This window comes from Vicugna pacos, chromosome 8, assembly GCF_048564905.1.
Source record: "Vicugna pacos chromosome 8, VicPac4, whole genome shotgun sequence".
Taxonomy (NCBI): Eukaryota; Metazoa; Chordata; class Mammalia; order Artiodactyla; family Camelidae; genus Vicugna; species Vicugna pacos.
Window position 1 is genome coordinate 70574740 of NC_132994.1, and position 13733 is coordinate 70588472.

The 13733-nt window shown below is 50.0% G+C and overlaps 1 protein-coding gene across 4 annotated transcripts in view; it reads left to right on the forward strand.

Moving 5' to 3' along the window:
- Window positions 1-5923: 5923 nt before the first annotated feature.
- Window positions 5924-13733, forward strand: part of SYNJ2 (synaptojanin 2) — an 87532-nt gene continuing 79722 nt past the window's right edge. For 2 of the 4 annotated variants that reach the window (XM_072966115.1, XM_072966116.1), the window contains exon 1: window positions 5924-6438. In XM_072966115.1, the coding sequence (XP_072822216.1) occupies window positions 6312-6438 (127 nt within the window). In that variant the 5' untranslated portion in view covers window positions 5924-6311. The remainder of the gene's footprint in view (window positions 6439-13733) is intronic. The other 2 variants (XM_031679843.2, XM_072966114.1) reach the window with 1 other exon arrangement.

Sequence of the window (13733 nt, forward strand, 5' to 3'; positions counted from 1 at the left end):
CAAATAAATTGCAAGGGTGAAAAAGAAATGGAAGGGAAACCTATATATTAAGAGTGGTTTAAGAGACAACACCCGTCATGTGGTATAAGCATTATTTGTGTGATTCACACAAACTTTGGAAAGTGACATGACATTTATGAGACAGTTGGAACCGTGAACCCTAATGGAATATCTGATCACATTAAATAATTATTGTTTAGGAAAATGACAGCAGTCTGCAAGGTTATGCAATTTCTCCAGTGATGCTGAGGATTCAGATTTAAGAGAGAGAAAGGCCACTAAACAAATTGATAGGAGATTGCAGTCTGGGTAAATGAATGAATTAGTTCATTAGTGACTTGATAATATTGGGTTTTAGCTTTACATATTCACAGTGTTGTTATATCTAATGAAATACTGCATATGAAAAACACCTTGAAAAACTTTGAAGTTTTATTTAAAAATTAGGGCTAGGAATCTTTGAAAGCTAGTCAGTCGGTACACATAGAGACGCAATAAAGACATCATTTGCTGATGGGTTGATTTGCTTTGCCAGTATATTTATGGTGATCTCATTCTTCTGAACCCCAAAGAGAGCATGTGGTCTGGCAAAAGGATGTTTTCTAATTTGTGAATGCATTTAGATGAAACTTTTATTACGGTATCAAATTTTAGTCACAATTAGTTGTATGTGTAATGAATCCATTTTAGGGAAAGTTCAAAGCTACATGAAATTGAAACGAACCCAGAAAATCCTATGTATCATCACCTTAATTTTGCTCCACGTGAGTCAGAGCCTTATTAGAGAATTGTCTGGTGTGTGCACCACACTTTCGTAAGTGGGGAAACTGGAAGATGGTCCAAGCGTAATTAGAGTTATGGAGAACTGGTGGCATGGCGAGTGTCCAGAGGAACCTGGAATACTTCACAGGGAGATGCTGAGGGGGTTCAGAATCACTGTCTCCAAGTTTATTGCATGCTTTTAATAACCTGAAGTCAATACCTAGATCCTTGGCTATACAGAAGGTCAAGCAAGAAGAAATGGGCTGCTTGATGGGAAACAGTATGGAGATTCCTTAAAAAACTAAAAATAGACTTACCATATGATCCAGCAGTACCACTCCTGTGCATATGTCTGGAGGGAACTCTAATTCAAAAAGATACATGCACCCCAATGTTCATAGCAGCATTATTTACAATAGCCAGGACATGGAAACAACCTAAATGTCCATCAACAGATAATTGGATAAAGAAGTTGTGGTCTGTATTTACAATGGAATACTACATAGCCATAAAAAAGAATAAAATAATGCCATTTGCAGCAACATGAATGGACCTGGAGATCGTCATTTTAAGTGAAGTAAGCCATAAAGAGAAAGAAAAGTACAATATGATATCACTTATATGTGAAATCTAAAAAAGAGACGCAAATGAGCAAAACAGAAACAGACCCACAGACATAGGAAACAAACTTATGGTTACCGGGGGGAAGTGGGTAGGAAGGCACCAATTGGGAATTCAAGATTTGCAGATACTAACTACTGTATATAAAATAGATAAACAACAAGTTCCTACGGTATAACACAGGTAATTATATTCAATATCTTGTAGTAATCTATAATGAAACTGAAAAAGAATATGAAAAGGAATATATGTAAGTATATGTATGACTGAAACATTATGCTATATACCAGAAATTGACAACATTGTAAACTGACTATATTTCAACTGAAAAAAAAAAGCCTGAAATTAAAAAAAAAAAAGGAAGACAAAATGGGCTTTAAAAATAGCTACTGGTACCACCTGGTACCACCTCCCATGTACCAAAACTGCTCTCATAAGGGGCAGCCATGATCTCCACATGGTTAACCCAAAGGACCTGTTGTTGTCCTGCTGGACCCAGAGCAGCTTTTGCCATTGTTGACTGCCATCTGCTCCTTGGGAACCCTCCTTCCTTTGATTCCAGGGCAGGTAACTGCAGGTTGTCCCCTACCTTATGGGCCCCCTCCTTCCCCTCACACCCCTAGGGGGAGCTCCTCTGGGCTCAGTCCTCACCCCTCCCTTTCTGAACAGCACTCAGCCCTTGGTGAACTCATCAGGTCAAGGTGCTAAACACCCTCGGGATGCCGACAGCCTCCATATATATGTCTCTGCCCAGACCTCACCCTCGGACTCCCAACTTGCATAACCTACTGCCCACTCGACACCTCCACCTGGATTTTTAACAGGCGTCTCTAACTGCCCGCCTGCCTGACCACCTGCTCCCTGCTCCTCCCACAGCTGTTCTTGTCTCAGCTGATGACACTTCCAGCTGCTCTGGCCAAGATCGTGACGGCATCCAAACTCCTGCCTTTTCCTCTCACCCTTCAAAGACCTATCAGGAACCCGACCATTTCTCTCGACCCCACTCTCCTCGCCCTCATCCCCACACCACCAGTCCCCCACCCCCAGGTTGTCATGTCCCTCCCTCTCTGGTCTCACCGCTCCCTCAAGTTTCAACACAGCTGCTCGGATGATCCAATGGAAACACCATCTGAGCATGTCATTGCTCTGTTCCCTCAGAGGAAAGCCAAAGTCCTGAGCATCCAGCCCATGTCCCCCCTGGAAACCCTGCACCTCTTCTGCTCTCCTCAGCTCCATCCCTCCCTCTTCTGCTTACTGGGAGTCCCTGAGGGCCTGGCCTCTGGAGGATGGTCCTCCTCTTCTCCACCAGCCCGTCCCTCTGCTCCCACTGCAGTCTCTGCTCCTACCCACCCTTCGTCCCCTCCCTCCAAAGAGCCAATCCTTCTACCTGCATTTAGGGCCTTCCTTTCTCATCTCTAGAGACGAGACACTTCCCTTCCATGCAGCATCCTTAACTCACCTTCTTCATTCTTTTGCTGCTTGATCTCCCATATGACACGTGCAGCCCTGGCCCGTCTTAGAAAGGTCTCCAAGTCCCCTCCGGCCACTGTCTAATATATTTTGTGTTTCTCCTAGCCCGGCTTCCAGAGCCAGCAGACTATACTTACTGCCTGCATTTCTTCCTTAATTCTTTGCAAGCTGACCAACCCTCTAATCCAAAGGCCACCATTACTTTCTCACAAAGCCAAGGCTCCTTCCTGAGTCCTTGTGCTTAGAGGCCTTTCTGAGGTTGTCAAGCCAGTGACTGCTCCCTGCTTCCCAGAGTGTCCCCTGCCACACTAGGGCTTCCTCAGTGTAGGGCTATTTCTTTCTGATCTTTTCTTCCTGCCCCTCCCAGGCTCAGACACAGGCCTCCCCCACCTCACCCACTTTGGAGAGCTCACATCCTCTTCTCTTCACTTCTGGCCTTACCCATCGGGGGACCCTCCACATATTAAACTCAGCACAACCCAAACCAGACCCACTCTGCACCCCCAGCTCCTGTCTCTGATCACACCAGCTTCTGCCCTTGTTCTCATCTCTCTGGTGATGGGGCTAGCACCGTCCCATTCTCTAAATGCTGGGCTCCTTTCTGATTCCTCGCTGCCCTTTTGCCTCTCATGCCATCAGGCACCAAACACAGCCTTTCATTTTCCCTGAGCTCTCGCCCTATTTCTCTCTCTGCTTTGATAACTTGCTGGGCTCCCTGGCCCCCCAGGTCCTGGCTGACTCCCTGGCCACAGCTACGTGGCATTTCCTGCAGTGGTCAACTCCAGGGGCTGACGGAGCTGGAGTTTCCTTCCTGCCTCACCTCCTCCCCTTCCAGTCATAGGCCTTTGGAGAGCTCTACCTCTCAGGAGTGGGATGTGCCCAAACTTTCCCCACTCAGGTGGGGCCACTGGCTTTTCCAGGTTCCACTCACGGCTTAGGTATTGGAGCTGACATTTTTCTTCAATGTCTCATGACCTGTTACTTTCTCTATTTGCTAAATGGACCAGTGCCCAGGTGACCCTCAGCCTGTCAAGACAGTGTGTATGTAGGGGCTTCCTCTGCTGTCCTGTTGACTGTCCCACGCTGAACCAGAGGGCAGCAACCTGAAAACACAGCAGATTCTTGGCTTATTCAGCCAATTCTCAGAGGAAGGGGAGCAGCACTATAGTTCATTGGGGTCCAAGATGCACATTGTAACATTGCTGAAATCAGGGCATAGCTAACGATTTAATTAAATAATTTATAATTGGCAGCATTTTTTTCTTTCTCATTGGTACATAAAACAGTGGTTCATCTTACAGTTGATTGTGTCTTAGATTCTATGGGCTGTAAAGCTCAAGTGCTGGTCTGGACTGTAGGAAATTTTTTAAAATATGTACAGCATGCCACCGTGCAGAGCTGTAAAGTATATGATTCTAGAGAAAGCAGGAAAGAGGAGGCGAGTTAACATTTTAAAAGACTTGGTCCTCTCAAGATCTTACTACCCAATTTGTGAAAAAGGGCTAAGAGAAAAGAAATATACAAATACTCTCAGGCAACACATGAGTAGGTGAGAGCTGAAGTGGGTATCTGTGAATCTGAGTGTACATAAACACTGTTATCTGGAGCCTTAGCATTTCAGGAAGGCTTCCTGGAAGGAGTGAGCTTCGAGTTTAAAGGGAAAGGAGAAGTGGGCACAGTGTTCTCATGAGGAAATAATGTGTCCATTTTACAGGGAAACTATTTGGATACCTTAAAAGCATCATACCATGGATTTCCACCACATCATAATTGAGTTTGTGAGCAAGAGAGCAGAAGGCTCAGGAGTGACTTGAATCTCTGCTGTTGTTCACATTTCCCTTATTCCCGGAATCACCACCCAGGAGGCTGTCCACAGAGGATGGAATGTCTGGTTGTTCCTGGTCATTCCTGAATGTCTGCAAGGGCACCATTGTGTCCTGCTTAGCACTGGGGTTCTGATCCTTCTGGAACATGCTCCAGAAACAAACGGCTCAACCTACAGTCTTCTCAATGTGAGCAGAATGGGGTGAGAGAGGAACCACCTGGGTTTGGGGCCTGATGGAAACACCCTGATGGAGGTCTCTAGGCTGTCCATACACACCCATTATAGGAGAAGGAAATGCAACCTTTAAACCCACCCAAAGGGCGATTGCAGATGAGCCCTCTCCCTCTCCTTTCTCCCCTCCCCTGCAGACCAGTCCTGACTTCCCGGCTGGAACCCAGTGGCAAGAGGGGCTCTCCCTCCCCTTGCTGAGCTGTCGGTCATCCTTGGATGGGCCATGTACTCTAATGGAGGATGCACAGATAGGTGCTGGTGTCCCTGTGCGTGAGTACAAACTGGGTTACTGTAGTATCAGCCCCTAAGTCAGGGACTACATACTGAACAGAGTGGGAGGAGGGATTGTATGTTGGAGGGGAAAGGGCACAGGCAGGAAGAGGGAAGGGAAGGGCCCCCTCACTCCCGCACCCACCAGCCCCTCACAGTTACCCGGCTTCTTACTGCAGAGGGTCAGCTCCTCTTGCTCCGCACCCCTCCTGTAAGCCAGCCGGTGGGGCAGGTGCCGTCACCAGCGGACAGGCCAGGAAAGCGGGCTCAGGGAAGCCAAGGTCACATGGTAAGTGGCAGATCTCGAGGTCATGGTCTCAGTTCTCGCCAAGACAGCACACCTTTGATACCGCCACATTCCGCTTGGTGTGGACAGTGGACCGCTGTACCCTCGCATATAGAAAGCTAGTCAAGAGCAGCACTTATCGAACGCTTTGCACTCGCCAGGCGTTCACAAGCTCTTTACGCGAATTAACGCGATCCTCACCGCAACCTCATGCGACAGGTACAGTTACTAATCCCGCTTTACCCGTTGCCTCAGGGCAACGAGGCACAGGGAGTGGAAGTGACTCGCCCGGGGTCGCAGAAGTCGACGAGAGGGGGAGGCGCAGCGCCCCCGGCGGGACTGGGGAGGACTTCGTACGGCAGCGGAGGGCCGGGTCCCGGAGGTTTCCAGCCTCGTAGCGCCGGCCAGGCCCAGGCTGTCCATATAAGGCCGCGGGCGTCCCGTAACGTTTCAGGCGCTTCAGGGCGCCCCGCGGACTGCAGCCTCCTCCGCGCCGAGGAATGTGTGGAATCTTCTTCCTGGCTGCCGCCCACCGCAGGGAGGACTTCCCCTCCGCACTCAGGCCCCCCGATCAGCCCCCCAGCCAGCGCCGGGGGCCGCCCGCCGCTGCCCGGCCGCTGGGGGGAGCGCGTCGCCTCGGCGGAGCCGGCGGGGAGACCGGGAGGCGGCCGCGCGCCCTCACCTGCCCGGGGCGGCGCGCGCGGGCGGAGAGGAGGCGGCCGGGCGGAGGCCGCCGAGGAGGCCGGGGAGGAGCCTGAGGCCGGCCGGCGGCGTGGACACAAAGTGAAACTCCTGGAAGTTGCGGGAGCTCGGGGATCGCGGGGAGCCGCGCCGGGCGGAGCGCCCATGGCTCTGAGCAAAGGGCTGCGGCTGCTCGGGCGGCTGGAGGCCTCGGGAGAGAGCAGCGTCCTGCTGGAGGCGCGCGGCCGCGGGGACTGCCTGCTCTTCGAGGCCGGCACGGTGGCCACGCTCGGTGAGTACGGCAGGCGGCGCCGCCCGGGGCTCCGGGCCGTTGACTCCGCAGCCCGGGCCGGGGCTGGGGCCGTGCGCTGGTCTTCTGCCCCGGGAAGGATGCCCAGAGGAGGGGGCACTCGCTTTTGCGGAGACTTAGACAAACTGGCACCTCCTTCCCCGAGGTGACCAGTACGGGCGGCGCGGAGGTAGCTGAGGCGTGGGGGTCACTCGCGTGGGGTGGAGGGTGGCCTGTTTGAATGAAGTGACGCCGGGGACGCCGGAGAGCGCATCTGGCTGCGCCCGGGTGCGCAGGCGGCCCTCAGCCCCTCCTCGGGGTCTGCCATCTGCGCGCCTGTCGGAGGGGTCCGTTCTTGGAGAGCCACCTCTAGCCTCTTATGCCCGCGCTCCGCTGGGACTCTGGCGGTGCGGATTCACGATCATTCAAGGGGTCTGCCTTACGAGCCGGCCCGACCAAGTGCCTGGCACTCTTTCTCATTTGCACCTGTTGATGAAACCAGTGAAAGCCCGTTGCTTTGCGATGGCCTGCTCTATCCCCAGAAGGGATGGGGACAAAGCAGACTCCGGAAAATCCTTGGTGTGTAGATCCTTGGCTGAGAAGCGTCAGTACTGCAAAGTATAGAACAGTTGGCACATATATTACCCGATGATTCTGTGCTGGGCGTTTTTGAAATTAGGCAGATGCCGAGCCAGTGTATTTCACCTAGGTCCTTTGGGAAGTCTTGAGACTGACATTGTGTCAAGAGCTTTGGAGGCCATCTCATTTAATGTTCACAGTTCTACAGAAGGGCTATTATTATCCCCATATTACAGAGGAGTAAACTGAGGCCTGAAGAGGCTAAGAAACTTGCTTGCCCAAGGTGACACAGCTCTTACTTCCATGTAGCTATTTCTGTATTGTTGTCCAATGCATGGCTTCCTGGAATCACCAGGTAGGCTGTCCTTTGTTTTGTGGCTAACGTGAAGAAGGCGAGGCAATACCAAAGTGAGTGAAACCAGGTAGGATTATTAGAATTTGAAACTTGAACGCCGGAGAGTAGGCTTACAGCTGGTGTCCAGCTGTACCATCTTCCTTTGTTTGTAGCTAAACAAAGTGCAGAAGAGGGTCACTTGTCCTCTAGGTGGATGACCAGTGCACTCAGCCCCACCACATTCTGTAACTGAATCTAGTCTTTCTTTCACATTGTATGCATCAGTTCTTCAATTAGATTCTTCAATATACACCTTAGAAGGACCATCTCTTCTATTTCCGCTTCCCCAATCATTTCATTACCCTATAGCTGTCTGGCTTGTTTTCATTCACTTGATGACTGAAGCAACGTCTCCAGTATTGTCAGCACCATAAATGTGCAGCAAACCATGGATTAAATTATTATCAGATTATTCCAATTTGTGCTGTGTCCCGAAAAGTCCAAGTTTGGTCATTTGCTAAGGTCTTGAAAGAAAACCACAGAAATTTCCATTCCATTTTAGATGCCTACTTCATAACACATATATCAGATCCGAGAGATTAACTGCATGATACAAAACAACTGCTTCATCAAAGAGATTAAAATATCCTTTGGCTGGATTACAGCAACTTTAAGCAAGGTTCATATACATTTAAGAGTTCCTTTGAAGCCACTAGATAAAAAGGCTTTATTTTTTCAAAAGTGAACATTAAAAAATGGTTAATGAAAGTAATATAAGGCATATTTTCCTTTTGGAAATTAGGTTTGGGCTGAGATCATGTACATTGTGTTGGTGATTACAATACACTGGATTCTAGAACAGACGATGTAATGAAAGGAATGGGCACCGCCTCAGTGCATGTGCAGCCCACATTTGTCACTTAATTTTTAAAGTCTTCTTTTCTTAAATTAAGTGAAACTAATTTTAGAAAACAGCTGTAGCATTTGATGGTATTGCTGGCCCAGAGAAGGGTTGTAAGAGCCTTCTGTTACTAGAAAGTTGTTGTCTCAGACTTTGGGTATTGCGAATATGTCACCATTGGCTAGAACGGCTGTGAACGTGACATTTCCATCTGTGTTCCAAAGGTCTAGCTTTTCGCTTCCTTTTCTGGAGAAGGTTAAGAGTGCTTCCATTTCCCTCCCCATCCAGAAAGTTGCAGTCTCCACTTTTGTGTGGGATGGTAAACCTGTGGCAACTGGCATGGCTAACAGTGGAACCCTGACCATTCCATGAGGTTCAAGGTTGGGGGCAGCTTCCTGTTCATGTCAGCTGTGACTTCCTGTGATGGCCTCCCCAGTGAGGAATGAGAGCCAAGCCAACTTAAGCCAAGGTCTAATGTGTGAGTGGTTTCTCCCCGGCTGCTGAGTGGTGCTGAGTTCTGCGCAGCTCTGTGGCAGATGCAGCTGCAGCTTTTCCCGGGAGGAGCAGGAGAGCTAGGGGGCCTGACAAACGTAAGGACAGCTTTTTAAGGCACATTTTAACCCATAAGAATCCTACCTTGGAAGGGCCTCCCCCTGGAAGGGGCTCACCATTGATTGCTTAATGTTTTCCCACAGTGCTGAGATAGGGAGTTGAATTGGGTTGTGAGTTTAGGAAAGAATGACCCTTAGCAGATCGATTGCTAGGTGGATCCTTCTGTTCCTGCATGACTTAGGTGGCCACCTTGACTGCTGCCAAGAGGTTGCTGGAGGAATACTTCCAAATTCCAGCTTCTAAAAGAATTAGGTTGGGAATCTATCTTTAGAGTGGATCAGTGAGAACAGAAATTCCAGACGCAGAAAAGCCAAACATACTGGCACCAATCTGAAAGGTTTTTATAAAGTTTTCTTGGTGACCTGATTCAACAGTAGGACTCTCACGTTTAGATTGAAAAGCCATAGCCTGTATTCCCTCTGGTCCACAATCCACAATTAGCGTGCAGATGTTCTCTTATTTGCATACTGGGACAAAAAGTACTTGCTGTCTTCTTTCTCTTTGTTGCTTTTTGACTTACTGTGGACCAGATGAAGGGAACTGGGCCTATTGTTCATAGATTTTCAGAACCGGCACCCATGCTCCAAAGTTCAGTGTTCTCCAAACAGCACCTCGGGAGGGGTGGCCTGCAAACGTGCATGTGTTTACACGAGTGTGTGTGTGTTTGCATGAGTGTGTGAGCTCACGCAGCCCCGCCTGTCCCTCCCCCAGCCACACTTACTGTGGAACAGGCAGCAGGGAGCCGGGTGGGAAAGAGACTTGCGAGACTTAATTAAGTTAATTAGTGAGTGCCTCTAAATTACTTTGAGCTTCTAGGGGAAAAGGTCCCATGTAAACACTGTGCAGAGGCCACAGTGTCACGTTTCGTTTGACTTGGAGATGTGGCCCTGGAGCCCAGCAAGGCTCTGTCTGAATTGATGCCTTGGCCACTTTGTCAGGCTTCGTGGCCTGGGTTTATTTGCTCAATGACTTGAAGTTTGACACGCCTGAGAGCCTCTGAGAGAGTCGCCTGAATCCTCCTGGGTGAAGACTGAAGCGCAGGCAGGCCTGGCAGGGGCTCTGGGCTCCAGAAACCCAGGCAGTGACCCAGGGTCATAGCACGGCCTGTGGCGTCCGTGGCTCGGGCACCGTCCTTTCATCGTGGGAGGTTTGCTCTGTGTAATATTTGCAAAATTGAAAACTGGGTTAGTGTGTGCTTCTGCCTGACATTTTTGTCACTCACCAGTAAGAATGTGATTTCAAATCTTGCCAGCCTCCTTTTTGGGGCTCTGTGGCTCCAAAACTTTTCTTTAAACCTTTAATAGTGAAAAATTTCAAATGTACACAAAAGTGGAAGGGAAAAATGAATCCCCTGTATCTGTCACTCAATTTTGATAATTATCAATATATTTCAATTCTATGTCACCCATCCTTATATTTTTTACGAAAAATAAATCTCCTAAAATGTAGCTGGTTCATTGGCAAGCAAGGTTTTAATTTATTTGGCTTGGCTTTTTCTCCCCCCTGACTTGCATTTGTGTGTGGGTAAGTTCAAAATTTACTTGATGAATTTATGAAAAAGAATATGAAAAAACAACAAAATTGTTCTATGATAGCAAAAAAAATTTACTTGATGAATTCAAGTGTGCGCAACAACAGAAATGGTGGTGTGAACTGATTCTGAGTTTCTGGCCAAGATACATATTTGAGAGTAAATTGATCACATGGGAAGAGCAGACCACAGCCCGGAAGAGCAGGGTCCCCTCCTGTGGACAGCATTGAGGGGCTCAGACCGTGGCAAGAGGCAGCCTTGCCCTGTGCCTCTCATGGGAATGAGGAGTTGGCCAAGGGGCTGTGTCCCCTGCTGTTTTTACTCCCTGCCCCCAACCGCACCCCAGGGACATGGGATCCTGGTATCTCCTGTACAGATGGTGCCCAGCCCGCTTCCACATCCAGCCTGCTATGGTTTCCCCCCAGGGCTCCCAGCAGACTGCACAGTGAGGGTGTCCACTCAGGTCTGGGGATGATTAGGGTGCGGGTGCAGGGTGGGGGTGGAACTGGATTCAGACTGGCTGGGGTGTCCTCACGAGGTCCCTGCAGGGTCGTAGAGAGTAGGGGTGGCTCCCTCCGCTGACTGCTTTCTGGATCTGGCCTTCCAGTTAGTCCTGGGGAGTGTCCTTCTCAAGCCAAGACGATAGAATGTGTTTTTTGTTTAACAGTTTGTGAGCTTGATTTAAACCTGACAGATAGTTGGACATAGAGGTGCTGGGCTCAATGGAACTCTGGCTCAGATCCTGTAGGTGTCAGGCCAGGTGTGCTCTGAGCACCTGGGTGGATTCAGGTCTCACTCTGGGACATTCCCTGGGCACCCAGGGACCCCTTGGTGATTTGTGGCTGCTCAGCTTCTGTTGCTGCACTGGGAACCTGGGGATGGGGAATATTTTCCCCCGTTTGATGTGTCCTGAAAGCCCTGGCAGGCTGTCCCAGGCTGAGACTTGGGAATTAGGTTGCGGTCCCTAAGCATTTCCCAGAGGGGCTGGGTGGCATGGTGGCCAGCCCACCTCCAGGGGAAAATTGGATGGAGCTGGCAAGGGCGTGTGCACCTGAGCGAGCAGAGGGCTGGAAGGCGAGACCTCAGAGCTGCACTGGCCTTTCCAGGCTGCAGTGACCCAGGGCCTTCACTAGATGGGGGATTGTCCGCGAAGGGTGACACCATACAGCCCTATTATAGGCAGTTCCTGTTTTGTGAATGCAAGTCGCTCTTGAGGACAGTTGAATGAAAATCTTAAAAATATGCCTACCTTTGATCCAGGATTCTCGGGTAGAATATCTCAGAAAATATTCACATACAAACCCATTTCACTTCAAGGATGTTGAAGTGTTTTGAATTTTCAGCTGGTCAAATAAATTGTGGTTCAACTTGATAATAATAGCTAACGCTTAGGGGGCGCTCACCATGCACCAGGCGCTGTTTGTGGTTTATATGTGTTGACTTATTCTGTCCTCTTAGAGATGCAGGCCCAATGGTCTCCGTTTACACTTGGAGGAACTGAGGCGCAGGGAGGCCTGAGAACGTGCATGAGGTTCCATTTCCGGTTAGTGGCCGGGCCATGATTTGAACAAGGCCAGAGGCTCCAGAGAGCAGTATGTTCACAAGGAGATTCAACGTGTGTGTCGTTGTCCTTGTGCTTATCTGGGGTTTCAAAACGCATGCGCAGGCAGTGAAGACACGGGCTGCCGGTGAGCGTGGGCATCAGTACGACATCCCGACTGTGACTGGGTTCTCATCACTCTTTGAGGAGTATTCACTCTTGGGGAAGCAGTCACTCACTTTCTGAGCAGTGCACGTGGCATCACAGAGGGGAGATCTTTGGGAGAGGAGTGCGGGCTTCAGTCCTGCGTTACGGCAGATCTGAGGCTCGTGCTGGGTCCAGTTCCTCAGTGAGGTTGCCCTGACACCTAGAACAGAGCCCGATTAAACTCAAGGCTCTGAAGGAAGGGCTAGGTTTCTCCTCGTAGAGGCAGCAGGGAGACACCAGGCTCCCCAAGGATGTGCATCTGAATGCAAGGACTGTCAAGCAGGTAACATGTTGGACTGTGTCTTCCTGAAGCTCTCCAGTGTTTTGAGTGGGGAGAGATTCCTGAGTGAGTGTGCTGGGTGCCCTGCGGGGATGTAGCTTCTTGTCCTCTACTTGCTTGTTCTGGGGGCCTGAGGGTGGCTCTGCTAAGTGGGTGGATAGACTGTGCTTTGCACCCAAGGTGGGCACTGGGCGCCTGTTGTGGGGCCAGTGGAGCCAGCAAAGGGCCCCATTTAGGAAGGCTGGATGCACCTGGCTGGGTGGTGGAGGGGAAGCAGTCTGCACTCGTAGCTTATGAATAAAGCTGGAGAGTTGCCATTTGCTTGTCAAGCTTCCGGGTTCAGAAAGTGACTCCGGGCGGGAGGATTCACTCTGAACATAGTAGATGTGAAGGTGGGCAGGGCAGCTCCTTCCGTTGGCCCAGTTCATGGGAGCAATTCCAAAGCACAGATGCAAAAGCCGGAACTTAATTTTAAAGCCGTTTTTTGAGGATATGGGACTCTCCCAGAGAGGCTTCTGTAATATCATGGGAGCTGGTACTTAATTCTATTCCTGCATCTGTGCCCACTTCTGCCCTGCCTCCTCCCCTCCAGGAGGCTGCTAAAGCACAAAGAGCTGTCCCCCGACCTCCTGGACCCTCGTCCAGCCTGATGACAAGCTACTGTGCTCTAGCCTCTGACCCTTTCCTTGTTTCAGTGAAGCCGCGTGTTCCCTGAGAGCAGGGCCTCATCTTCTGCCCCTTTTGCTCTTTGACAAGGTCTGAGGCGATGCTTGGGGCAAAACAGGTGTTAAGAAGGAAGAGGGACTTTCCCTGTGTCCTTTAAAGCACTGTGAGGTCTCACCGAACGGAACCCAGGCCGCAGACATTCTCCTAGTTACGGTGTTGATGTGGGATTTGGGGGTGGGTCGGGAGAGGGCAGGGTGTTCAGGACTGATGCTCAGACCCAGTGGAGGACTGGGATGGTCCAGTCACCCATGAGGGTCTACGAAAATAGCCAGATTTAAGGCAAGCAGGACCACGGCTTTTCTCTGCTGGCCAGCTGCCTGTTTGCTTTCAACTTGTATTGACTTATTACAATTGGTGGTAGCAATTCCTGCTCAGAAAAGGCAAACTACCTTCCTTGCCTCAGGTCTGACCCTGGAATGTCCTAGTGATAACGCCTCCAAACCCTTCACCTGTTTCTGCTCCTGCCTTTTGGCAGGAGAAAGACCTGAATTCGAGCTCTGACTCAAGCTATTCCTTATCTGGGGGAATTCAGTTAAATGCTCCAGGTCTCAGAATCCTAATCTGAAAACAAATGAATGACGACCTGTA